At 45.3% G+C, this 27,187-nt stretch overlaps 1 protein-coding gene across 8 annotated transcripts in view; it reads left to right on the plus strand.

Annotated features, from left to right (window-relative positions):
• arfip1 (ADP-ribosylation factor interacting protein 1 (arfaptin 1)) overlaps positions 1-27,187 on the plus strand; it is a 253,443-nt gene that overhangs the window by 192,462 nt on the left and 33,794 nt on the right. For 7 of the 8 annotated variants that reach the window (XM_086011848.1, XM_086011866.1, XM_086011886.1 and 4 more), the window contains 2 exons: positions 3,323-3,431; positions 24,250-24,345. In XM_086011848.1, coding sequence (XP_085867974.1) covers positions 3,323-3,431; positions 24,250-24,345 — 205 coding nt within the window. The remainder of the gene's footprint in view (positions 1-3,322; positions 3,432-24,249; positions 24,346-27,187) is intronic. The other variant, XM_086011876.1, reaches the window with a different exon arrangement.

Genomic DNA, 27,187 nt, shown 5'->3' on the forward strand with positions numbered 1-27,187 from the left:
TTGTCAAATGCCTTTTGGAAGTCTAAATGCACTATGTCCACTGGTTCCCCTTTATCCACCCTATATGTTACTTCCTCAAAGAACTCCAGCAAATTTGTCAAACATGACTTCCCCTTCATAAAACCATGCTGACTTTGTCCTATTAAATTATGATCCAAATGTCCTGTTACTGTCTCCTTAATAATGGACTCCAAAATTTTACCTACCACAGATGTTAGGCTAACCGGTCTATAGTTTCCAGCCTTCTGTCTACTGCCCTTTTTAAATAAGGGTGTTACATTAGCAGTTTTCCAGTCTGCCGGGACCTTTGCTGAGTCCAGGGAGTTTTGGAAAGTTACCAATGCAGCCACAATCCCTACCGCCACTTCCCTCAAGACCCTAGGATGTAAGCCATCAGGTCCAGGTGATTTATCCGCCTTGAGTCCCATTATTTTACCGAGTACCACTTCCTTAGTGATTTTGATCGTGTTTAGCTCCTCCCCCCCCTTTAGCCCCCTGTTTGTCCAGTGTTGCGATATTCTTAGTGTCTTCTACTGTAAAGACTGATATAAAATATTCAGTGTTTTTGCCATCTCCATATTTCCCACCATTAATTTCCCGGTCTCATCCTCTAAGGGACCAACATTTACTTTAGCCACACTTTTTCTTTTTATAGAACTATAAAAACTCTTACTATCTGTTTTTATATTTTTTGCTAATTTACTTTCATAATCTATCTTCCCTTTCTTAATCAATCTTTTTGTTATTTTTTGCTGTCTTTTAAAGTTTTCCCAATCCTCTATCCTCCCACTAGATTTGGCTACCTTATATGCCCTTGTTTTTAGTCGAATACTATCCTTAATTTCTTTACTTAGCCACGGATGGCTGTCTTTTCTTTTACACCCTTTTCTTCTCAGTGGAATATTTTTTTTTTGGAAGTTGTAAAATAACTCCTTAAATGTACACCACTGATCATGTATCGTCTTACCCTTTAATCTATTTTCCCAATCCAGTCTACTCAATTCCGCTCTCATACCTTCATAGTCTCCTTTATTCAAGCTTAGCACGCTTGTTTGAGATCCAACCTTCTCACCCTCTAATTGAATATGGAATTTAACCATGTTATGGTCACTCATTCCAAGGGGATCCTTTACTAGGACATTTTTAATTAATCCTGTCTCATTACACAGGACCAGATCTAAGGTTGCTTGCCCCCTGGTCGGTTCAGTTACATACTGTTCATGAAACCCATCCCTAATACACTCAATGAACTCATCCTCAAGGCAGCCCTGCCCAATTTGATTTGTCCAATTAATATGATAGTTAAAATCCCCCATAATTATAGATGTTCCCTTATTACAAGCCTCAACTATTTCCTGATTGATACTCCATCCAACAGAGTTGCCACTGTTCGGAGGCCTATAGACTACGCCCACTAGTGTTTTTTTCCCTTTATTATTCCTTACCTCCACCCAAACTGTTTCATTATCCTGATCTTTTGACCCAATATCCTTTCTCTGTATTACAGTGATTCCTTCCTTTATTAACATAGCCACCCCACCTCCCCTTCCTTCCTGCCTGTCCTTCCTGATCGTTAAATAACCTGGTATGTTTAATTCCCAGGCATTGTCACCCTGCAGCCATGTTTCTGTAATGGCCACAAGATCATACCCATGTAGTTATTTGTGCCATTAACTCGTCTATTTTGTTACAAATGCTACGTGCATTCAGATAGAGAACTTTCAAAGATGTTTTGTGACACTTAGTTCCTGCTTTTGCCCTTTTTATTGCTTTACCTTTTACTCCATACCTTCTGCCCCTTCCTGACACGCTCTGGTTTTTAATTTCCCCACTGCTACCTAAGTCTATGACCTTCTCTGTTGTCATTTTTATTATTTGCTCTCTAGGAACCTCCCCCCCACTAGTTAGTTTAAAGCCCTCTCTACAGCCCTAGTTATATGATCCGCCAGGACTCTAGTCCCAGCACTGGCCAAGTGAAGCCCGTCCCGACGGAACAGCTCCCTCCTGCCCCAGTACTGGTGCCAGTGTCCCAGGAAGCAAAACCCATTTCTCCCACACCAGTCTTTGAGCCACGCATTTAACTCTCTAATTTTATTTGTCCTAGCCAAATTCGCTCGTGGCTGAGGTAATAATCCAGAGATTATTACCCTTGTGGTTCTGCTTTTTAAGGTTATGAGCTCAAGTCCCTAGAGTGGGACCTGAACCCATGACCTATTGATTAAGAACTGAGAGTACTACCACTGAGCCAAGCTGATGCTTATAAATCAGATAAATTACATGAAAGCATTGCCCCAGTGTTGTATCATTCATGTAAATATCTTCCCACTGCAGTTAATGGCAGCAGTAACACAAGTGAAAACTTCAATTGAGATGCCTGTTTCCTCTGATGATAAAATGAGCAAATACAAATGAACAGTGTTTGAAAGGTGATTTTTTCCAAATTATTTGGAGCTGTCTTTTCAGAGAACTCCAGTGGTCTCTGTGATAGAAACATAGAAGATAGGAGCAGGAGTAGGCCCTTCGAGCCTGCTCCGCCATTCAATGTGATCATGGCTGATCATCCAAATTCAGTACCCTGTCCCTGCCTTTTCCCCATATCCCTTGATCCGTTTAGCCTCAAGAAATATATCCAACTCTTTCTTGAATATATTTAATGAACTGGCCTCCACCGCCCTCTGTGGCAGAGGATTCCACAGGTTCACCACTCTCTGGGTGAAGAAATTCCTCCTCATCTCTGTCCTAAATGGCTTACCCCTTATCCTTCGACTATGACCCCTGGTTCTGGACTCCCCGGCCATCAGAAACATCCTTCCTGCATCTAGTCTGTCCAGACCTGACAGAATTTTATAGGTTTCGATGAGATCCCCTCTCAATCTTCTAAACTCCAGTGAGTATAAGCCCAATCAACACAATCTCTCCTCGTACGTCATTCCTGCCATCCCAGGTATCAGCCTGGTGAATCTTCGCTGCACTCCCTCCATGGCAAGAACGTCCTTCCTCAGGTAAGGTGACCAAAACTGCACACAATACTCAAGGTGCGGTCTCACCAAGGCCCTGTACAACTGTAGCAAGACATCCTTGTTCCTGTACTCGAACCCTCTTGCTACGAAGGCCAACATACCATTTGCCTTCTTAACCGCCTGTCATAACTGTCCTCGTGACATTGAAGTAGAACACAGCAGTGCTTCATGTACCAGTGTGAATTAACACTGGTACAGGGGACATCACTTTTTAACCACTTCTGTTAACAATACAAATGCCTAAATGTGCTCTCATTTGGGAACTGCGTTTGGATTATCCTTTCTTTTCTCATATGTCTCAGGACATGAAGCACATGATGACTGGTGGTCCTACCCTGAAAGAAACCAGAATCGTTTCCAGCAGCTATGGTAGCCCCTCTGAGGGAATAATTGAAGCTGAACCATATAGAGGTAATAGACTTGGTTTTATACATTTTATTTCTTTTTACAATGCAATTTCTTTTTCTGTTTAATGAGGGTTATATATTCAAAATAAGTGTGTATCTAATGCTTATTTGTTTGGCATATAGATTTAAATAATATTCAGAGTTATATTTTGTAGTGAATCATTCTACCTCCTTCGGGGAGTTCCTGCAATGCAACAGAGTAGTGATGTATTTCACATGTAGCTTGTTTATAAGGTGGAATGTAGATTAATGTGACCTTTATCATTCTGATGACTTTAAAAAAATGCTTAGTACTTGTAATGATTGACGTTAAAGTGATCCTTCTCTCCATATTGCCTCTGAAAGATAGTTATGGATACTTGTGTCAGACATGTCTCTCTTTTCCAATGTGTGTGTGTGCTTTCAAATTGTGTAAAGAAAAAGGCAGCTCTGATTTAGAAATGAAAGGTGCAATATGCAGATTTCTCACCAATAATGGCCATTGTCAAGTTGTTCTATGAGCTAGAATCATAGATGATACCACACAAGAAGCCATTTGGCCTGTCATGCTTGTCCCAACTCTTTGAAAGAGCTATCCAATTAGATCCATTCCCCTGCCCTTTTCCCCACAGCCGTGCAACTTTTTCTCCTTTTAGTATTTATTTAGTTCCTTTTTGTAAGTTATTATTGGATGTACTTCCATCACAATTTCAAGCAGTGCAATCCACATCATCATAACTCGCTACATAAAAACATAGAAACATAGAAGGCAGGAGTAGGTCATTCGGCCCCTCGAGCCTGCTCCGCCATTCAATGAGATCCCAAATTCAGTATCCTGTCCCTGCCTTCTCCCCATATCCCTTGATCCCTTTAGCCTTAAGAAATATATCGAACTCCTTCTTGAATATATTTAATGAATTGGCCTCAACTGCCTTCTGTGGTAGAGAATTCCACAGGTTCACCACTCTCTGGGTGAAGAAATTCCTTCTCATCTCTGTCCTAAATGGCTTACCCCTTATCCTTAGACTGTGACCCCTGGTTCTGGACTCTCCGGTCATCGGGAACATCCTTCCTGCATCAAGTCTGTCTAGTCCTGTTAAAATTTTATAAGTTTCAATGAGACCCCCTCTCATTCTTCTAAACTCCAGCGAGTATAAGCCCAATCAACACAATCTCTCCTCATACGTCATTCCTGCCATCCTAGGTATCAGTCTGGTGAATCTTCACTGCACTCCCTCCATGGCAAGAACATCCTTCCTCAGATAAGGTGACCAAAACTGCACACAATACTCAAGGTGTGATCTCACCAAGGCCCTGTACAACTGCAGCAAGACATCCTTGTTCCTGTACTCGAACCCTCTCGCTACGAAGGCCAACATACCATTTGCCTTCTTAACCGCCTGCTGCACCTGCATGCTTACCTTCAGCGACTGGTGCACAAAGACACCCAGGTCTCGTTGCACTTCCCCTTCTCCCAATCTATTGCCGTTCAGATAATAGATGATAAAAATTCTCCTCACCTCGCCTCTACTTCTTTTGCCAATTACCTTAAATCTGTGTCCTCTGGTTACCGACCCTTCTGCCTGGTACCATTCTAGTAAATCTCAATTCAATTCAATTCAATTTTATTTGTCATATATGCAACAGACGTGTGTACTGCACAATGAAATGTTGATTTTTACGAGTCTCCTCTCCTCTCCGTGGCCTTGACGTCCTTCCTCTGTGTGGTGCCCAGAATTGGACACAATACTCCAGCTGGGGCCTAACTAGTGATTTATAAAGGTTTCGTATAACTTCCTTGCTTTTGTACTCTCTGCCTCTGTTTGTAAAGCCAAGGATCCCGTATGCCTTTTTAACATCCTTCTCAACATGTCCATCCACCGTCAAAGATGTTTGTATGTACACCCTCTCTCCGTTCCTGCACCCCCTTTAAAATTGTACCATTTAGTTTATATTGCCTCTCCTCATCTGCCCTACCAAAATGCATCAACAACAACTTATATATTTATATCGCGCCTTTAACGTAATAAAACGTCCCAGGGCGCTTCACGTTATCAAAAAAAAGTTTGACACCGAGCCATATAAGGAGATGTTAGGGCAGATGACCAAGAGGTAGGTTTTAAGGAGTGTCTTAAAGGAGGGAAGAGAGGTGAAGAGATTTAGGGAGGGAATTCCAGAGCTTAGGACCTAGGCAGCTGAAGGCATGCCCGCCAGTGGTGGAGCATTTAAAATCAGGGATGTTCAAAGGACCAGAATAGGCGGAGCACAGAGGTCTAGGGATTATAGGGCTGGAGGAGATTACATAGATAAGAAGGGGCGAGGCCATGGAGGGATTTGAAAATAAGGATGAGAATTTTAAAATCGAGGCGTTGCTTAACTGGGAGCCAATGTAGGTCAGTGAGCACAGGGGAGATGGGTGAGTGGGACTTGGTGCAAGTTAGCACACAGGCGACAGAGTTTTGGATGACCTCAAGTTTATGGAGGGTAGAATTAGGGAGGCCGGCCAGGAGTGCATTGGAATAGTCAAGTCTAGAGGTGATAAAGGCATGGATGAGGGTTTCAGCAGCAGAGAAGTTGTGGTAAGGACGGAGCTGGGCGATGTTACGAAGGTGGAAGCGGGCAGTCTTGGTGATTAGAACGGATATAAGGTAGGAAGCTCAATTCGTGATCAAATGACACCAAAGTTGCGAACAGACTTGGTCAGCTTTGGGGGGAGAGATCAAATCAGTGGAAAGGGAATGGGATTTGTGGCGTGAACCGAAGACAATGGCTTCAGTCTTCCCGATATTTAATTGGAGGAAATTTCTGCTCACCCAGCTGGATACCGGACAAGAAGTCTGATAGTATAGAGACGGTAGAGGGTTCGAGAAAGGTGGAGGAGAGGTAGAGCTGGGCATCATCAGCGTACATGTGGAAACTCACGTTGTGCTGCCGATGATGTCACCGAGGGGTAGCATGTAGATGAGAAATAGGAGGGGGTCAAGAATAGATCCTTGTGGGACACCAGAGGTGACAATGCGGGATCGGGAAGAGAAGCCATTGCAGGTGATTCTATGGTTACGGCTGGAAAGATAGGAACGAAACCAGGCGAGTGCCGTCCCATCCAGCTGGACGACGGTGGAGAGGCGTTGGAGCAGGATTTTGTGGCCAACCGTATCAAAGGTTGCAGACAGGCCCAGAAGGATGAGATGGGATAGATGACCTTTGTCGCAGTCAATTAGGATGTATTTGTAACCTCAGTAAGAGCAGTTTCAGTACTGTGGCTGGGGCGGAAACCTGATTGGAGGGATTCAAACAAGGAGTTCTGGAAAAGATGGGTACGGAGAGGAAAGGGAGGTTGGAGATGGGGGCGATAGTTTGCAAGGACGGAGGGGTCAAGGGTTGTTTTTTTTTTTAAGGAGAGGGGTGATGGCAAGAGAGACAATACCAGAGGAGAAAACCGTTAACAATATCCACTAACAACGGAGTCAGTAAGGGAAGTAATTTAGTAGGAATAGGTTTGAGAGAGCAGGAGGTCAGTCTCATTGACAAGATGAGCTTTGAAAGGGCAAGAGGGGAAGAGGAGAGAAATGAGAGAATTATGCTAATTTAAGGTTAGGGCAGGGGAAAAACGGAGAGCAAGGTTCGGTGGGCTAGGAGAAGCGAGGGAATTGAAACAGTTGAATGGATGTTGTTGATCTTTTTAACAAAAGTCCATGAGCTCCTCACATTTATTGTTGGAGGTGAGGGAGGAGGAGGCAGGGGAGGGTGGTTTGAGAAGATGGTTAGTGGTGGTGAAGAGAAGCCTGGTATTATTTTTGCCATCCTGGATGATCTTAGAATAGTGGACGGTTTTAGTGATGGTGAGCAGGACCCAATAGTGCTTTATATGTTCTAGCCAAATCTGGTGATGGATGATTAGACCAGTTGTCCGCCAAAGATGTTCAAGTCTGCGTCCCTTGGATTTAAGGGAGCGGCAATGAGGGGTATACCAGGGGCAATGACTAGGGTGAGAGAGTGTAATAATGATAGTGGGGACAAGGGCATCAAATGTGGTGGAGAGGGTGTGATTTAGTAAGGCAGTAGCTGCAGAGATGTCATGGGGAACAGTAGGCCCAAGGCTAGGTATCAGGAATTAGAAAATGCAGTGGTAAGGGACTTGAGGGAGAGTTTTTTCCAGAGGCGGATACAAAAAGAAGTGGGTTTTGGAGGGGGGAAGTGGAATATGGATAGAGAGTGATATAAGGAGATTGCCTTACGGTTACGGAGGGGATAGCGAGGCCACGTGAGATGTTAAGATTGAGGGGGTGGCCATGTATATGGGAGGGGGAGTTGATATGAAGGTAGAGATTAAAGGAGGAAAGGAGAGCAGTGAACTCGGAGGAGAGGGAGCAAGATAGTTTGAGATGGAGGTTGAAATCACTGAGGATGAGAAGTCGCTCGGAGCAGAGGCAGAGGGAGGAAAGCAGAGAAGAGATATCATTGAGAAAATTGGTTTGGTACAGAATAAGGATTTTAAAAGAGAGGCGTGAGGGGTGGAACAAGGTGAAATGTTCAAAGGAGGAGAAGTTGCCGGAGTAGGGAGACAGACCAAGGTGTGATTTAGAGATAAGGGCTACACCACAACCACGGCAGTTTGGGCATGGAATATGGTGGAAAGTGTCGCCAGATGGGGAAGCTTCATTAAGGGGAAAGGTGTCAACATCCCTCAACCATGTCTCCATCAATGCCATGATGTCAATTTGATCGTCCACAATAAGGTCATGGATGGGATGACAAGGCCCTTATTTACAAGTGAATGTACATTTTGAAGGGAAATGCGGAAAGGGCCGATGATACCTAATTTACTGGCGTGGTCCAGAGGGGCGGAGCAGGGAGGGACAGGGAGGAGGTTGGCGAGATTAGCTCGCAGCAGGCGCTTAGGGCAGGGGGAGAGTAAGATAGGGCAATTTGGGTTGCTGCTAGCTAGGAGGTAGCGACGAGAGCCTCGGTGGGCCTTTCAAAAGATGCCAAGAGAGGCACAGAGGGAAGCTGTGGAATTATTTAGGAGGGAGTCGAGCCTTGAGCGGAGGCAGGAGAGTAGGAAGAATGATGAGTAGTGGAGAATAGGGGCTAGTGAGGGTGGAGTGCATGACAGTGGAGAAAGAAAAGGAGGCATGAAGCCTGGGGGAGGGTAATGAAGAAAGAGGAAAATGGGAGAGATGGAAGTGATGGAACTCGGGTCTGGAGCAGCAGCTAAAATGCGCACGCGTATGGACACGGGAAATTAAGTTACAAAGACATGATTAAATGATAGATTATAAAGCATTTCTGTTTGAACCGGCACTCTCCCGTCCTGTGACTGCTTGAACTGGCACTCTCCCGTCCTGTGACTGCTTGAACTGGCACTCTCCCGTCCTGTGACAGCTTGAACCGGCACTCTCCCGTCCTGTGACTGCTTGAACTGGCACTCTCCCGTCCTGTGACTGCTTGAACCGGCACTCTCCCGTCCTGTGACAGCTTGAACCGGGGCACTCCCGTCCTGTGACAGCTTGAACCGGGGCACTCCCGTCCTGTGACAGCTTGAACTGGCACTCTCCCGTCCTGTGACGGCTTGAACCGGCACTCTCCCGTCCTGTGACAGCTTGAACCGGCACTCTCCCATCCTGTGACTGCTTGAACCGGCACTCTCCCGTCCTGTGACTGCTTGAACCGGCACTCTCCCGTCCTGTGACAGCTTGAACCAGCACTCTCCCATCCTGTGACAGCTTGAACTGGCATTCTCCCGTCCTGTGACAGCTTGAACCGGGGCACTCCCGTCCTGTGACAGCTTGAACTGGCACTCTCCCGTCCTGTGACAGCTTGGACCGGCACTCTCCCGTCCTGTGAGAGCTTGAACCGGCACTCTCCCGTCCTGTGACAGCTTGAACCGGCACTCTCCCGTCCTGTGACAGCTTGGACTGGCACTCTCCCGCCCTGTGACAGCTTGGACCGGCACTCTCCCGTCCTGTGACAGCTTGAACCGACACACTCCCGTCCTGTGACAGCTTGAACCGGCACTCTCCCGTCCTGTGACAGCTTGAACCGGCATTCTCCCGTCCTGTGACAGCTTGAACCGGCACTCTCCCGTCCTGTGACAGCTTGAACCGGCACTCTCCCGTCCTGTGTCAGCTTGGACCGGCACTCTCCCGTCCTGTGACAGCTTGAACTGGCACTCTCCCGTCCTGTGTCAGCTTGGACCGGCACTCTCCCGTCCTGTGTCAGCTTGGACCGGCACTCTCCCGTCCTGTGACAGCTTGAACCGGCACTCTCCCGTCCTGTGTCAGCTTGAACCGGCACTCTCCCGTCCTGTGACAGCTTGGACCGGCACTCTCCCGTCCTGTCAGCTTGAACCGGCACTCTCCCGTCCTGTGACTGCTTGAACCGGCACTCTCCCGTCCTGTGACAGCTTGAACCGGCACTCTCCCGTCCTGTGTCAGCTTGAACCGGCACTCTCCCGTCCTGTGACAGCTTGGACCGGCACTCTCCCGTCCTGTCAGCTTGAACCGGCACTCTCCCGTCCTGTGACTGCTTGAACCGGCACTCTCCCGTCCTGTGACTCTAATCGATAATTTAACTATGTTAAATTGCATCTGCCATGTGTCGGTCAATTTCACCAGTCTGTCTGTGTCCTCCTGAAGTCTTACTATTCTCCTCACTGTTTACTCATAGAATCGCAGAAAATTACGGCACAGAAGGAGGGCATTCGGCCCATCGTGTCTGTGCTGGAATTTCATGTCATCTGCAAACTTTGAAATGATGCCCTGTATACCCAAGTCCAGGTCATTAATATACATCAAAAAGAGCAGCGTAAAAGGTGCATAACTTATATGTGGCACAGGTGCTCATGAATGAGTCTTTCAGATGAGTGCAAGTGTGTCTGGCCCTTGCATCCCTGGTAGCATTTCTTTTCACTGGAAGAGTGCGTGGCTTCTAGTAGAAAATTAAATGTGTTCTCTCAGGAGGGGTATACTGCCGCTGCCTGTTGAGTAAGTAAGTTCAGCATGCTTGCTAGTTGCTGAGATTGATATTTTAAACCGGAGTTTAATAAAAGGGTTGAGATTCAGACTTGTTCCCAAATCTAAATTGACCTGAAGTGAGTCAATGTGTGGTTTGTTGGGCTGATCCAGCTTGCATTGTCTCATTTTTGGGCTGCATTTCTTTTAGGGTGAGAATGGTACAAGATGCTTCAGCAGATTAACAGCATAAGTTGCCAATTAAAATCTTTTTTATGAACTTAAAATATTTAAATCTAAATTATAAATTTACATTTTATAGAAAGGAAGATCAATCTGAATTTGAGATTTAGCTGACTGCTGAGCCTGGGAAATAAAACCTAAATTCCACTGCTTACTATTCATTAATTTAAAAACTGCTCCTTAAAGCAGTTGAATACCTTTTATTTTCCCCCTGTTGATATTGCTACTTTGCCCATCTTCCTCATAGGGGAGAGTGGGCAAGTGACTGTTCCAGGGTCTCTACTAAAGCTGCTTTTGATTCGGACACTAGCAGGGACACTAGACAATATGTTTCCCTCCCCCAGACACTTTCATCTCTCTCTATGATGGTACAAATGATATTGGGCATTACAGGGACAAAGCCACATTCTATCAATATTCCATTTTGCTGTTTGCTTGATATTTTAGATTGCTGTGATTTACATGCATAGAATAAACTATAATTCATTGTGAAATGATAATGTCACTTAGAAATTTAAAAAAATAAAAGGAAGCTCTTTTAAATGGGTGCTACTCTTTGCAAGTTCTGTGTACTCGTCACCAACTGATGTATTGCTTGGTTCTTTGGTCAATTCTGTAATTGAGTTTGTTGTGCTGGATGTTTTGATATCACCAACGCCATTTAAATTGTGTGATTGTTCCTCTTTCTGTCAACATATAGGAACAAATATTAATTTTGCTATGGTAAATATTGTGCATCCTAGCCACATGGTTAGCTTGGCATCAAGATGTTAATCTGTAGAATATTGTGGCTAAATGGAAATTAGACCAGGCAAACAGAAAAACTGAGATGTAATCAAAGCACAGGATGTTAGTACCTTTTAGAATGAAAATCATAGTGTACAATATCAAATAGTTATCACGTTTTTTAGGCTTCCTCATTGAATTGATAAGCTTTTGTCTTTTCACTGAGACTGAAAAATTTAAATTTGAAAAGCATAAGAGTTTTTATAATTAGCTGTTGTCGAACCTTTTATTTTCCACTCTTTCATAACCAGCTGCACACCTTGAGCAGATGCCAATAATTTCTTTAAGTCTTGCTTTCCTAATGAAAGGTTCTTCTACTAAAGGGTGGGTTCACTGAACATGTTTGAATACCTTTTATGCCACAACAAAGATTTCCCTCTTATAAGTACTTACTGCTTCATTTTTTTATTTTTTCAATTAATATTTATGATTGAGACTTTATGTATTCTAATGGAAAATAAGGGCTTATAGGAAACTGTACTATTTAATTTCATTGTATAAAAAGACTTGATGTAGCTCTGTCAAGTTTACTGACCATAGAACGAACCAATATATCTTTTATAAGTGGAAATGGTATTTAAACCATTTGTAACCAAATGAAAAATTACACTAATTTTCTCTGGCAGAAATTGGCTGTTATATAAAAATAATTTTAACATTTACATAATGGATAATAAATGGTTTTACAGCCTGGGCCCAGTTATCCACTGTACTGTTATGTGTTCACAATTGTCCCTGATTTGAACTGATGGGAGTCAGGGCTTCAGGTTGGATCGTATCTTTCAGCTCCATGGCTGCATTTTAGGTCAAATCTTGCAGACACTTCAGTGAAACTTCTTTGCACATTGGGTCAGGTCAGGTCTCATCTTTTGCTGGACCGTATTAAATTCGCACAAAATATAGTGCATTACACAGAACCCTTTGAGTAAGGTGCGGGTTGGGGACTCAGGTTGGGTCATGTTTTTGCTGGCTTTCTTTTAACTGCTGGGTTGCTGTTTGGGTTGGGTTTTAATTGGTACTGAGATGCAGCTCTTTTATCCACTGGGAGTTGTCCTTCTCTGTTATGGGAGATAATTGAGGTTTCACTATGTTTTAAAAAGAAAAAAAATGGTTTAAAGCAAAGTGCTGAACATGGAAGTGCACAATGAGATGTAAGTGGGCTTAGGGTTTCATCGAATGGTAAAATGGTAATGTCTGAAGTGAGCAACTGATTTTAGGTGTGCAATTGTGAGAAGGTGCTGCTTGGAGATAGGGAATCCCCGACACGGAAAGTGGATTTGGAGTTGCTCATTCAGCACCTGGGAAGAATGCTGTAGAGCAACTCTTGTGCGCCTCTTGGCAGCTAGTTCAGAAAGACTGTTGGAGGTCTGGAATCAGGATGTCCCTGCTAAGTTGTACTACTCTCGTAGAGCTATTGGCATGTGTTGATAGCTGTTGACAAATTTTAGATTTAAATTCTGTACCAGATAGCAGAGTTTAATTTCTCTGCACTACAGATAGTTAAGCTTATCTGAAATCATCTGGCTAAAGGAACCAAAATGTCTTCAAGCAAAGTGATTCCTTTTTATTGAATTAGCTACTGCAGCAAATGTAAAACTGCTGCTTACTTTGAAATCTGTGTAACCGGCTAGGCTGTGATTCGGCTGGAATACATCTTTTAATGAAAATGGATTTGACTTTAAAAAGCCTAAAGAGACCACACTGTGCAAGTTGATCTTTAAACATAAGAAGTTGTTGAAAGGTCAACACAGTGACTGTGGGAATCATAGTTTAAAAGTTCAGTTTGAGTGAATTGATAGCAAGTTTTCTTGCTGGTTTATGTAGTCTCTTTGCTAGGGCACTCCTGATTGATACATGGTAAACATCAGGGTCGTCATAGGTAAATTCCATGGCTGCTCGATTAAATGGCTTGATTGATTTACCTGACCTTTGGTTGTGCTAAAAATACACCAGTATTAATGTATCTGTTTTTCATTTTGTATGCTTCAAATTGTAAAATAATTATGTGCATACTTGATTTGTGACATTTCAAGGAATTACATACAAGTCTGAAACATTACATATAAAGAAACAATAATCACTTGTCATGGCACTATTTGATGTGGCTTTTGTGGAGAGGGGTTATTTAGCATTTCAATTCTGATTTTTCTCCTTGAAGTACTTTTTGTATGTAGAAGCTGAGCTGACACCCACCAACCAAAAGCAACCCAGTAACCTATCAGATGATGGATAAGACTGCAAACTATGCTTCTGTTAAGATAAAGTTACTAATTTTCTGACCAAACTTTTAGACTTTGTCTAAAAGCTTTTCAGGAAGTTACATTTCACATTTAGATCACCTTTGTAACTAATTGATTTTCCTGATGAGACGGCTATATTTTATTACTCTCATAGAGCTAGTTGCAATGCTGTTGAGGGCAGTGTTAGCATTTCAGAATATATAGATAACTTTGAGATTTCCCACAGGTTGTACACCATTGCCCACATCCACGTACAATATGTAAGAAATCACTACGTTTATGTAATTGAGACGTCATCTCAAATTGAAAGAATAGATAAATTAGATCACAGCTTTGAATTCACTCTTGATATTCCCTAATATTTTTAATGTAATTTTAAATTCATTGTGTGTGTATATGTATAATATATCTTTTTTTTATCTATATATATAAAGCGGCTCTTCTGTCTGTCCCGATGTCTGTCCGTTCTCTATACGTTTGAAAGTTACAGAGCGTACCGACGCGCGCGTCGCCTCAAAAGAAAGCTTGCGATTCCGGACCGGTCATAGGCGTATTTACGTTTCGGCCGGACAAAAACCACGCCCGCGGTATCCGAAAAACGTTCAGCCTTCCGCTCATTAGCATCTCATTAGCGACCGTGTGACGTCGAGGTCGACCAATCGGACGGCGGGTTCCTTCCTACAGTTGAGTGTCGAGTGACTCGACGATTGACCAATCCTACGCTTCGGTGACCTGACCGGTCGACCAATCGGTGCGTGTGTGGGCGGGCCTTATCCTTCTGAACCGAGGTGAGTGGCCGCCATCTTGATTTTTCACAATTTTTTCCCCACACTTTCAGTGTGTTAGGGAAGTAAGGTAAATATTTTAATGATGTGTTAGGGAATTAAATAACAATTTAATAGGGGGGGGGAGAGCCTCGGGAAATCGCGGGGGGGGGGGAAGAGCCTCGGGAAATCGCGGGGGGGGGGTGGGAGAGCTGATGAGTTTAAAAAAAACAAGAGGCTGCCAGTTGCGCGGCCGCCTTGACGACGGCACGCATTCGCACGGCCCCCGTTACCCCGGCAACGGGGCACGCCGGCGGTCTTGCCTGCTCCCCGCGGGCTGACCGCGCATGCGCCGCCCGCACTGACCGTGCATGCGCCGCCCGCGAGAGCCCGCTCCCGGCGCCGGCCGCCGCTCAGCATTCCCGCTATCGCAACGGCACCGGACCTCAGGCGCTAGGCAGGGGGAGGGGCCGGAGAGAGGGACAGAGGGGAGCAGGGGAGGGGAGGGAGAGAGGGGAGGGAGTGATAGGACAGGGAGAGGACATGATAGGGAGAGGGGGGACACACAGGGGCAGGGAGACCAAGCGCCCCTATATTGCCCTCGCAACGCGGGGGGGGGGAGAGCCTCGGGAAATCGCGGTGGGGGGGAGGGAGAGCCTCGGGAAATCGCGGGGGGGGGGGGGGAGAGCCTCGGGAAATCGCGGGGGGGGGGGGAGAGCCTCGGGAAATCGCGGGGGGGGGCGAGCCTCGAGAAATCGCGGGGGGCTTGCGCTGACCGCGCATGCGCCGCCCGCCCGCAGCGGCCGTCCATCAGCCGCGCCATACGCGGGGGACCTCCACTCCGGTCCGTCCCGGCCTCAGAACCGGACCTCAGGCGCTAGGCAGGGAGAGGGGCCGGAGAGAGGGACAGAGGGGAGCGGGGGGGAGGGGGTGGGCGAGGGTAGGTGTGGGGGTGGGGGGAGGGAGACAGGGGAGGGGAGGGAGGGAGGGAGACGGGGAGGGGAGGGAGGGAGGGAGACGGGGAGGGGAGGGAGGGAGGGAGACGGGGAGGGGAGGGGAGGGAGACGGGGGGGAGGGGAGGGAGGGAGGGAGACAGGGGAGGGAGGGAGGGAGACAGACAGGGGAGGGAGGGAGGCAGACAGGGGAGGGAGGGAGGCAGACAGGGGAGGGGAGGGAGGGAGAGGAGGGGAGGGGAGGGAGGGATAGGACAGGGAGAGGACATGACAGGGAGAGGGGGGACACACAGGGGCAGGGAGACCAAGCGCCCCAAAATTGCCCTCGCAACGCAGGGCTCCCCAGCTAGTTTATATATATAAGAGTTGGTTTGTCTGTATGTCTACTATACACTCAAAAGTTATAGAGCGTACCTACACATATGTTACATCAAAAGAAAGGTTATGATCAGGGGAGTGTCATAGGCGTATTTACTTTTTGGTCAGACAAAAATTGATCCGACAGTAGACAAAAAACGTTCAAAAAACGTTCAAAAATCCGCTCATTAGCGGTTGACCAATCCTACCGCTCATTAGCGTTGAGTGACGCGATGGTTGACCAATCCTACGGGGTGGGCGGGGCCTAATCATTCAAACTGCTGTTAGTGCGGGAGCTGAGCGGCGGCCATTAAACACCTGCCGGGCCTCAAGCTAAAAAAATGGTAATGGGGATTAAATGATATGAAATAATAGATTTCCAGCACAAAAAATAAGTTGGTTTTAAAAGAGAAAAAAAATCCATTTGCAAAGGGGACTCAGGCTTTCCTCCCCTCGGCGGTGGATGAGCTGCCTGCAGGCCTCGGGCCTCGACCTCTCCTCGCCAGCCATGCCCGAGCTAGGCACCGCCCGTCCTGCTGGGCCCGATTCCAAACCAGCGGCCCGCGATCGCCGCCATCTTGGTAAAGGCTGGCGGGGCGTAGCCATCGTCACCATCTTGATAAAGGCTGGCGGGGCGGGAGACAGCGAGCGCGTGAACGTCGGCGGTGGCCCGGAGCGGGACCTTATTTAAGGTGAGTCGGGCCGGGCCTCATGCGCACGGGCCGGCCCTGAGGCGCTGATCCGCACACGGGTGCTTCGGGCCACCGCGTCCGGGCTCTGAGGAAAAGGAGAGAGAGGAAATCAGGGAGACACGGGGAGGGAGAGGAGAGGAGGGGGGGAGAGGGGGAGGGGGGGGAGGAGAGAGGAGGGGGAGGGGGGGGAGGAGAGAGGGGGAGGGGGGGAGGAGAGGGGGGGGAGGGGGAGGAGAGAGGGGGGGGAGGAGAGAGGGGGGGGGAGGAGAGAGGGGGGGAGGGGGAGGAGAGAGGGGGGGAGGGGGAGGGGAGGGGGAGGAGAGGGGGGGAGGGGGAGGGGAGGGAGAGGAGGGGGGGGAGGGGGAGGGGAGGGAGAGGAGGGGGGGGGAGGGGGAGGAGAGAGGGGGGAGGGGGAGGGGAGGGAGAGGAGAGGGGGGAGGGAGAGGAGGAGAGGAGAGGAGGAGGGAGAGGAGAGGAGGGGGGAGGGAGAGGAGAGGAGGGGGGAGGGAAGGGAGAGGAGGGGGAGGGAGAGGAGAGGGGGGAGGGAGAGGAGGCGGGGAGGGAGAGGAGGCAGAGAGGGAGAGGGGAGGGAGGGAGAGAGTAAAGCAGGGACAGGGGGAGGGAGAGAGGGGGAGGGGGAGGAGAGGGGCAGGAGAGTGGCAGGGAGGGTGAGGAGAGGAGGGAGGGGAGGGAGGGAGAGGAGAGGGGAGGGAGGGAGAGAGAGTAAAGCAGGGAGGGAGAGACAGGCGGAGGGAGAGACAGAGGGTGAGGGAGGGAAAGAGTGAGGGGGTGGGAGAGGGAGGGAGAGCTCGCCGCCTTCCTTCCTTTCCTTCGCAGGGGTCCATCGGGCCAGGCCTGAGGCGCTCCTTCCCCCCCTCTCCAGGCTAATCCCGAACTAAATCCAGCAGTCTCAGTCTTCCAAAGTGCTTCACGGCCAATTAAATGCTTTTGAGGTATAATCACTATGGTTTTGTAGGCAAATATGACAAGCAATTTGCGTGCAGCAAACTCGCAAATTAGTTACCAGTTAATCTGTTTTGGTGTTGATTTAGGGATAAATGTTGGCCAGGATGTGGGGAGAACTACCTGCTCTTGTTCAATAGTGCCATGGAATCTCTTGCATCTACCTGAATACCTCAGTTTCACATCTAATCTGAAAGATGAACCTCCATCAATGCAGTACTCCCTCAGTATTTCATGCACATGGAAACTTAGATTATGTGCTGAAGATTATGTGCTGAATTCCTGGAATGGGGCTTGAATCCACAATCTTCTAACTCCAAGCCATGAGCGTTGGTACTGAGCCAAGCTGACACTTGAAAATACATTCTGTGATGTAGCTCCCCACCAAATGAGTAGCTTTGCACAAATTCACCTGGTCCATCTCTTCAGGCTTGAGATGTTGGAGCAGGTTTTCCTATTGGCCCTTTCTGTGGGGCAGGTGCTGTGCCCCCTGACGTCATGGCCAATTTCCTATCTTCTCCAGATGGTTTTGCTACAATTTGGTTGCCTGCTTCGAGCTGACTGAGGGAGGTAGCTGCAGCACATGGCATGGCCAGCAGCCTTGGCAGAATATAATTTTTCTGTGCTCCTGTTATTGACATTTCAACTCAATATTCCCTTCCATATTTGTGTGAACATGCTGTACACCTGGCATCTCTTCCAGCGGAACATTGTGGAAGAGTGGGGAAGCCAGCAGAACGACGACTCATATCATTTTCATCTCCCCCGCCTGCCCCCCTCCCCCAACCACAATTGCTGCAAAACTACAAGTAGTTATAATCTGAGTAAATATGCATCTTTTTTTAAATAGTCTTGCACAAAGTTAGACTCCTAACCAGGTCTAACCTGAGACTGCTTTGGGAACCGGTGTAACTGCAGAGGAATGGCTCTGTGCCGTGGAATCATTACAAAACCAAGTTTACCACAAAGTTCCTGTCTCTTCAAAGCAGTCATTAGGTTCTTCCAATTTCACCCCCACCCCCTCCCAAAAAGAACAAAGTAATTCAATTCCCAGAGAAACATGATGTGATGTGTCTAAGAAATGGCTGAATCCCCATTGTTGAAGTTCCTGGACACGGTCAAATTAAGACTAAAAGCTCAAAATAAAGGCATACAAGCACAGCATAGTAACCTGAGGCGAGAAATCCATCATTCTAAAATGAAGAGTAGTGCAGATAAAAAGCCAAATCCTGGTGTGGTATAACTTTCCGCTCCTCCACTAGCGGTGAGAGATTTGACCACCTGTGGACTGTGCAGAGATTAAAAGCAGTGCCTTTGCTAAACTAGAGGAGACATTGGCTGGTAGTGATACCTGCTCAATGGGAGCTGGGTCAATCATCCAAGCAAATTACTAAAGAAGAGGATTGTATTTCAGCCATAGAGGATCAGATGGGTAAGTGAAATTGCAGGTCTGAAAATGAGAGAGGAACTATTAGAAATTAAGGAGGCTATATGATGAATTATTGTGTACCCACAAAAATCATTTAAAACATCATCCTGCAAAACATTGCAAATGTACAGGTGAAAAATAACTGCTAACAGCATGAAGAATGACTGCTTTGTTTGTGTTCTTTGGCATGGGATCAGACTCAAATTCTTTTGGGATACTTTGAAACCGAGCTCCCAACTCTTCAGCGGAATACCACACAAACTGGAAAATCTTTCTACCTAATCCAATCCAATCCAATCTCAGTTTAATCCACAGATGTCGCTCCAAATTCACACACTGCCATACATCTTTACTATTCAGCTCATGCGATCCAATTGATATGAATACTGTGTAAAGTCACAGGTAATAAATTTGCAGGTAATGCACCTCCCACCGCTTCAGATAGTTTTCCGTTGAAATTCTTTAGTAGAGTCATAGAGTATACAGCACAGAAAGAGGCCCTTCGGCCCATCATGTCTGCGCCGGCCATCAAGCCCTGTCTATTCTAATCCCATTTTCCAGCACTTGGTCCGTAGCCTTATATGTTATGGCGTTTCAAGTGCTCATCTAAATGCTTCTTGAATGTTGTGAGGGTTCCTGCCTCTACCACCCTTTCAGGCAGTGAGTTCCAGATTCCAACCACCCTCTGGGTGAAAAAGTTTTTCCTCAAATCCCCTCTAAACCTCCTGCCCCTTCCCTTGAAAGGGGAGGGGGAGGGTGAACAGCCAGTTGTCGTGGTGCATATAGGTACCAATGATATAGGTAAAAAAATGGGATGAGGTCCTAAAAGCTGAATATAGGGAGTTAGGAGGTAAATTAAAAAATAGGACCTCAAAGGTAGTAATCTCAGGATTGCTACCAGTGCCACGTGCTAGTCAGAGTAGAAATAGAAGGATATTTCGGCTGAATACATGACTAGAAGAGTGGTGCAAGGGGGAGGGATTCAAATTCCTGGGACATTGGAACCGGTTCTGGGGGAGGTGGGACCAGTACAAACTGGACAGTTTGCACCTAGGCAGGACCAGGACCGATGTCCAAGGGGGAGTGTTTGCTAGTGCTGTTGGGGAGGGTTTAAATTAAAATGGCAGGGGGTTGGGAACCTGTGCAGGGAGACAGAAGAAAGGGAAGCAAGGATAGAAGCAAAAGACAGGAAGGAGAAAAGCAAAAGTGGAAGTCAGAGAAATCAAGGGTGTAAATCAAACATGGCTGCAGTAAACAATAATTCTGAAAGATCTAAGAGTGTTAAAAAAAAAAAAATAAGCCTGCAGGCTTTGTGTCTTAATGCGAGGAGCATTCGTAATCAGGTGGATGAATTAGCTGCGCAAATAGATGTAAACGGATATGATATAATTGGGATTACGGAGACATGGCTCCAGGGTGACCAAGGCTGGGAATTCAACATCCAGGGGTATTCAATATTCAGGAAAGACAGGCAAAAAAGAAAAGGCGGTGGGGTAGCATTGCTGGTTAAAGAGGAGATTAACACAATAGTAAGGAAGGATATTAGCTCTGATGATCTGGAATCTGTATGGGTAGAGCTGAGAAATACCAAGGGGCAGAAAACGTTAGTGGGAGTTGTATACAGACCCCCAAACAGTAATGCTGAGGTTGGGGATGGCATTAAACGGGAAATTAGAGATGCGTGCAATAAGGGCACATCAGTTATCACGGGTGACTTTAATCTACATATAGATTGGTCTAACCAAATTAGTAACAATACTGTGGAAGAGCAATTCCTAGAGTGTATACGGGATGGTTTCCTGGACCAATATGTCGAGGAACCAACTGGAGATCAGGCCATCTTAGACTGGGTATTATGTAATGAGAAAGGATTAATTAGCAATCTTGTTGTGCGAGGCCCCTTGGGGAGGAGCGATCATAATATGATAGAATTCTTCATTAAGATGGAGAGTGAAGTAGTTGATTCAGAGACTTGGGTACTGAATTTAAATAAAGGAAACTACGATGGTATGAGGCGCGAGATGGCTAGGATGGGTTGGGGAATGTTACTTAAAGAGTTGACGCTGAATAGGCAATGGCAAACATTTAAAGATCGCATGGATGAACTATAGAATTTCTTCATCCCTGTTTGGCATAAAAATAAAACAAAAAGGATGACTCAACATTGGCTAACAAGGGAAATTAGGGATAGCATAAGATCCAAGGAGAGGACATATAAATTGGCCAGAAAAAGCAGTAAACCTGAGGATTGGGAGCAGTTTAGGATTCAGCAAAGGAGGACAAAGGGATTAATTAAGAGGGGGAAAATAGAGTATGAGAGTAAGCTTTCAGGTAACATAAAAACTGACTGTAAAAGCTTCTATAGATATGTGAAGAGAAAAAGATTGGTGAAGTCAAGCGTAGGTCCCTTGCAGTCAGAATCAGGGGAATTTATAATGGGGAACAAAGAAATGACAGACCAATTAAATACATACTTTGGTTCTGTCTTCACAAAGGAGGACACAAATCACCTCCCAGAGATGTCGGGGAACATAGGGTCTAATGAGAGGGAGGAGCTGAATGAAATCAGTATTTGTAGGGAAATGGTGTTAGGGAAATTGACAGGATTGAAGGCCGCTAAATCCCCGGGGCCTGATAATCTACATCCTAGGGTACTTGAGGAAGTGGCCCTAGAAATAGTAGATGCATTGCTGGTCATCTTCCAAAATTCTATAGACTCTGGAACAGTTCCCATGGATTGGAGGGTAGCTAATGTAACCCCACTATTTAAAAAAGGTGGTAGAGAAAAAACAGGGAATTATAGGCCGGTAAGCCTGACATCGGTAATGGGGAAAATGCTAGAGTCCATTATAAAAGATGTAACAGCAGAGCACTTGGAAAACAGTGACAGGATAGGACAAAGTCAACATGGATTTACAAAAGGTAAATCATGCTTGACTAATCTACTGGAATTTTTTGAGGATGTAACTGGTAGAATAGATAAGGGAGAACCAGTGGATGTGGTGTATTTGGACTTTCAGAAGGCTTTCGATAAGGTCCCGCATAAGAGACTAGCGTGCAAAGTTAAAGCACATGGGATTGGGGGTAAGGTACTGACTTGGATAGAAAACTGATTGGCAGACAGGAAGCAAAGAGTTGGAATAAACGGGTCTTTTTCCGAGTGGAAGGCAGTGACTCGTGGCGTACCGCAGGGTTCAGTGCTAGGACCCCAGTTATTCACAATATATATTAATGATCTAGACGAGGGAACTAGATGTAATATCTCCAAGTTTGCAGATGCCACAAAGCTGGGTGGGCGTGTGTGCTGTGAGGAGGATGCCGAGAAACTCCAGTACGATTTGGACAGGTTGGGCGATATGGCAGATGCAGCATAATGTGGATAAATGCGAGATTATCCACTTTGGTGGCAAAAACAGGAAGGCAGATTATTATCTGAACGGCAATAGATTGGGAAAAGGGGAAGTGCAACGAGACCTGGGTGTCCTTGTGCACCAGTCGCTGAAGGTAAGCATGCAGGTGCAGCAGGCGGTTAAGAAGGCAAATGGTATGTTGGCCTTCATAGCGAGAGGATTCGAGTACAGGAGCAAGGATGTCTTGCTGCAGTTGTACAGGGCCTTGGTGAGACCACATCTTGAGTATTGTGGTATTGTGTGCAGTTTTGGTCGCCTTACCTGAGGAAGGATGTTCTTGCCATGGAGGGAGTGCAGCGAAGATTCACCAGACTGATACCTGGGATGGCAAGAATGACGTATAAAGAGAGATTGGGTCGATTAGGCTTATATTTGCTAGAGTTTAGAAGAATGAGAGGGGATCTCATTGAAACTTATAAAATTCTAACAGGACTGGACAAACTAGATGCAGGAAGGCTGTTCCCGATGGCAGGGAGTCCAGAACCAGGGGTCACAGTCTAAGGATAAGGGGTAAGCCATTTAGGACAGAGATGAGGAGGAATTTCTTCACCCAGAGAGTGGTGAACCTGTGGAATTCTCTACCACAGAAGACGGTTGAGGCCAATTCATTAAATATATTCAAGAAGGAGTTGGATATATTTCTTAAGGCTAAGGGGATCAAGGGATATGGGGAGAAAGCAGGGACAGGGTACTGAATTTGGATGATCAGCCATGATCGCATTGAATGGCGGAGCAGGCTCGAGGGGCCGAATGGCCTACTCCTGCTCCTATCTTCTATGTTTCTATGTTTCTAGCTAGCGTTTTGTACGCTAAAAATTATAATAAATAATACTGTAACCTAAAACAAACCTGTGAGAATTAACATTGCAAATAAAAAATGCTGTAAGTCAGTGAGCAATTACATATATTTCTACACAGGTCATAACTCATTAATTTGTGACTTATCAGTGCTTTCTCACTTCTGGAATTAATTTTCATTTTTACCCCCTCCCCACTTGACGCATTTCACTGATTTTACACTTGCAGATGCACATTGCGTGGTGGTCATTTTGTAGTTACAGAAAATTCTAAAACCCAAATTTGCTGTCACCTAATTGCTGAAACTTGATTTATTTCATCTGCACTCCTCTTTAATGAGCTTGTTGGTGTCCTGCACTATGGCCCCAGGTTTCTATGTTTAGTTCTCTCTAGTTTTGATACTTAGCAGTGTTTCATTTCTTAGTGTTGTGATTAAAGCATTGGTGATAATTGATTGCTGCAGTACGGCATGTTCAAGGTGTTGTTTCTCGTACCAGTGGGAAATTGGATACGTTGGACTCAAATCCCAGCAGTCCTACCAAAATAGTAACTGTTGGCACCAAAATTGTAGCTATCATATTTCTCAAACAATTTTTTAGGTGTAGTCACTAATTACAATATTGGAAAATTACTGAAGGTACATTGTACAAGTTTTTGTGGTTTCTGGCTCACCCCTCATGTATAATTCTTATGGATACACCTAAACCAGTATTGAAAAATAATTTGTCAGATAGAACTGCACTGGGCTAACACCACTTCTTAGATCATTTTTTTTTGTAAATTGCATTTGCCCTACTTGCGTGTCATAATTGTGCTTTGTAGACACAAGAATAGCATATACCTGTATTAAAACACTTTGTAACATTGTGCAATGTCGTTGATGATCTATATGTGGTTTGTAAGAGTCTATGACTAGCAAAGAATATTTGGAAATATTGTAATGTGTAGATTTATTGGCATCACTATTAAGTAGATTCTCTGATGTAAATGTAAGACTAGTTGATATTTGCCATTCAGTTTCTTAATGTATGTGTGTAATATATGTTTGACTATTCCCCCCCCCCCCTTAACTAAGAAGACAGTTTGGCAGATCTGTTCAATGGATGTGAAAGCTGTTGTTAAAATGTTGTCACTCGTGTTCATCGTTTTGTTTTTGTGCAGCTCTCCTGGAAATGCTCACGTTATATCCGTTTGAAAATGCTCCATTCTTCAGATGCTTTTGATATTTCTTACTGTTAATCTTTGCTATTTTCAGGTTCCTCTTTCTTTCCAAAGAGTCCAGTTATGTTTCCCAGCAATGCAGCTGCTACCAGATTGGCTGAACAAACACAGGATGTTTCTGGTCTTGCAGGTATTCATTGCTCTGCCTGGAAAAATGATTCCTTTTCTCAGCTGGCAATATACTAACAGACTATAATATCATCTTTATAAGTAATTGGACGACTCTCTTCAGACCTGCATGATGCTTACAGGTGTCTCTTGTGCCTTGGCATTAATGGACAATTGATGCAAAGTTACAGTAGCATTTCCTCTTTCTATCCTTTATTCAGGGTTCCACCAAGCTTAACGTTTGAGGTGTTTTTGCTGAGCTCAAATTCTTAATACTGATCACTTTTTCCGTAGAGAACATTTTGACGATGTTTCATATAGGTCACGTGAAATGTAAGCTGTAACCGTAAATTGAAAGTGACTGCTGGAATTTGGCCTGAGTAACAACAATGGTGAAGAGCACTTTGATCACTGACATAGAATTAACTATTAGTTTTGCTCTGCAATGCTAAATCCTATCCAAATGCAATTTTTTTTAATGTGTATGTAAATGAACTATAAAATGTACGTGATTTTATTCAGTGAGCATCTAAGTAGGAAATTTCCAGATTCAATCCCCAAACTGAACTGCATCAGCTGATCTCAACCAGGGGCTACATTTGGCTTCAGCATCCTGGGACGTGGATGGAAAAATCAGCCAGGATTTCTGTTCTTGATCACTATCCAACAAGTCCTGCTGGAAAGTGCACCTGCGGATGCCTGGTATGGTGACAGCAGGATCTGGCTTTGCTGTCACCCCTCCTGGTAGTCAAATAGTCTGCCAACAATTACTGTCCTGAGCAATGGCCACTTGGACAAAGTACCGAAGGGAAACCGGCTCCCATGCAACCATACTCCAGCAATGAGTCAGTGCCTTTAGAAGAGAACTATTTCATCTGATCGTGCTTGGAGTTTTTTAAGCATCATCATGTTTTCAGGTGCAAAGTACAAAGTTCACTGTTAGAACTAAAATGTTAACTTCCCATCTACTGTTTTGAATGGAACTTTTAACCTAATTATTTCTGGGTGGTTCAGCTGCTCTGTTCTCCTCCTGAGGATTACTTCATGAGATTAAATGGGTCTTTAATTCCATTCTGTCTGTCAGAAATTCTTTGCCCTTTTGATTTTTCTTTTCAAAGTTGGCCTTTTGGAGATTTCCTTTTATTAAACTGCTGCAGTCATTATTGAATAGTGTTTTTTTTGTTTCTAATCAGCTTTGCATTTTCTGTGCTTTCCTAGATTGTTCTGCAGGTGCTGTGTATTTGTGATATTACAGAGAAACGGCTGGGTGATTTGGGACAACTAATGCCATTTGCTTAGTAGACGGTCTCCTTGGTTGACTGACACGTTTTCTACTAAAATCTACCTAGTTTACAAAAGCATTATTATTTTAAAAATGTGTGTTTTCATCTCCCTTTCCCCTCTCTTTCTGAGAAGGGCTTGATTCCTTAACATTTTCACCTCTCGGAGTATGCACCCATATCTGTTTTCCATTTATCACTATAAATTCTTGTATAACCAGGAGGGCATGGCAGCCTACTGAAACATTCTGCCTAGTAGCAAATACAATTCATAAGTTAGTGGGTTGTTCTCATCTTTCCCCTCCACCTTGCAGGATGGTATACCATGTTTCTATGTGACACTCCACCTACTTTGCTGAGAGTTGGTGAACTCCACCATCCAGGCCCTCATTCAAGGCTTGATTGGTAGTCCTAGTAAACTACTTGGACTAGTAGAGTGCCCATATTTTGCCACAGCTTCTCCCTCAGTGTCGCACCATACTCTGATGGAATCTGTTATTAAGTGGCACTTCCTTTCCTCCCCTGAAAGACTGAAATAATTTAGTTTTGGGAGTAGTTTATCCTATCAGTATCGTAGATACAATCATAGATACTTACAGCATCGAAGGAGGCCATTTAACCTGTCATGCCTGTGCTGGCTCTTTGAAAGAGCAGTCGTGCTTAATCCCACACCCCCGCTTTTTGTCCGTAACCCTGTAATTTCCTCATCCTCAAGTACCTGCCCTTTTAAAATTATTTATGAAATCAGCTTCCTCCACCATTTCAGGTAGAGTGTTCCAAATCCTGACAACTCTTGAGTGGGGAAAAAATTCTCCTCATTTCCCGTCTAGATCTTTTTCCAATGATTTTGAATCTTTGACCTCTAGTTATTGACTCACTCACCAGAGGGACTATATTTTCCCTTTTAACTCTATCAAAACCTTTCATCATCTTGAAAACCTCTATTAGGTTTCCTCTTAACCTTCTCTGTTCCAAGAAGAACAGCCCTAATTTTTCCAACCTCTCCTCATAACTGAAGTCTCTCATCCCTGGTACAGGCAACATCCTGGTAAACCTCCTCTGTACCCTTTCTAATGCCTTTAGATCTTTCTGAAGTGTGGTGCCCAGAATTGTCCACAATACCCCAGCTGAGGCCTAACCAGTGATTTATAAAGTTCCAGCAGGATTTCTTTAACCATGTTGGAGTACTGAGGCGTGGAATGGTGGATCTTGGCTTTGATTTCCTCTATGCAGCTGATCTCAATCTTGGCCTCCTTGCTATAGGAGGTGTGCTGCATTGGAGATGCGATACTTTCCCATAGGGATGGAGGGAAAACCAGAGGCAGAGCTGTTACATGCTGCTGTTATGCATTTCCCTCTGGCTGGTTCAGAGCAGCAGATCATCTGCACTTCTGGCTACAATTGGTGTATACCACTGGGAAGAACAGGAAATATAAGGCAAAATTACCCTCTTGCTTCTCAGCCCACGATTTTCCAGCCATTAAAATGAATGGGCAAAATATGACCAGCTGGGGAGTGCAAATGTGGACAATGCCAACTAAACCCTTAAATACAGAGATTAAAAATAGAGGTAGTTTAACTCAC

This window comes from Somniosus microcephalus, chromosome 2 (genome assembly GCF_052327205.1).
Source record: "Somniosus microcephalus isolate GS21.2 chromosome 2, FLI_Smic_1.0, whole genome shotgun sequence".
Lineage (NCBI taxonomy): Eukaryota > Metazoa > Chordata > Chondrichthyes > Squaliformes > Somniosidae > Somniosus > Somniosus microcephalus.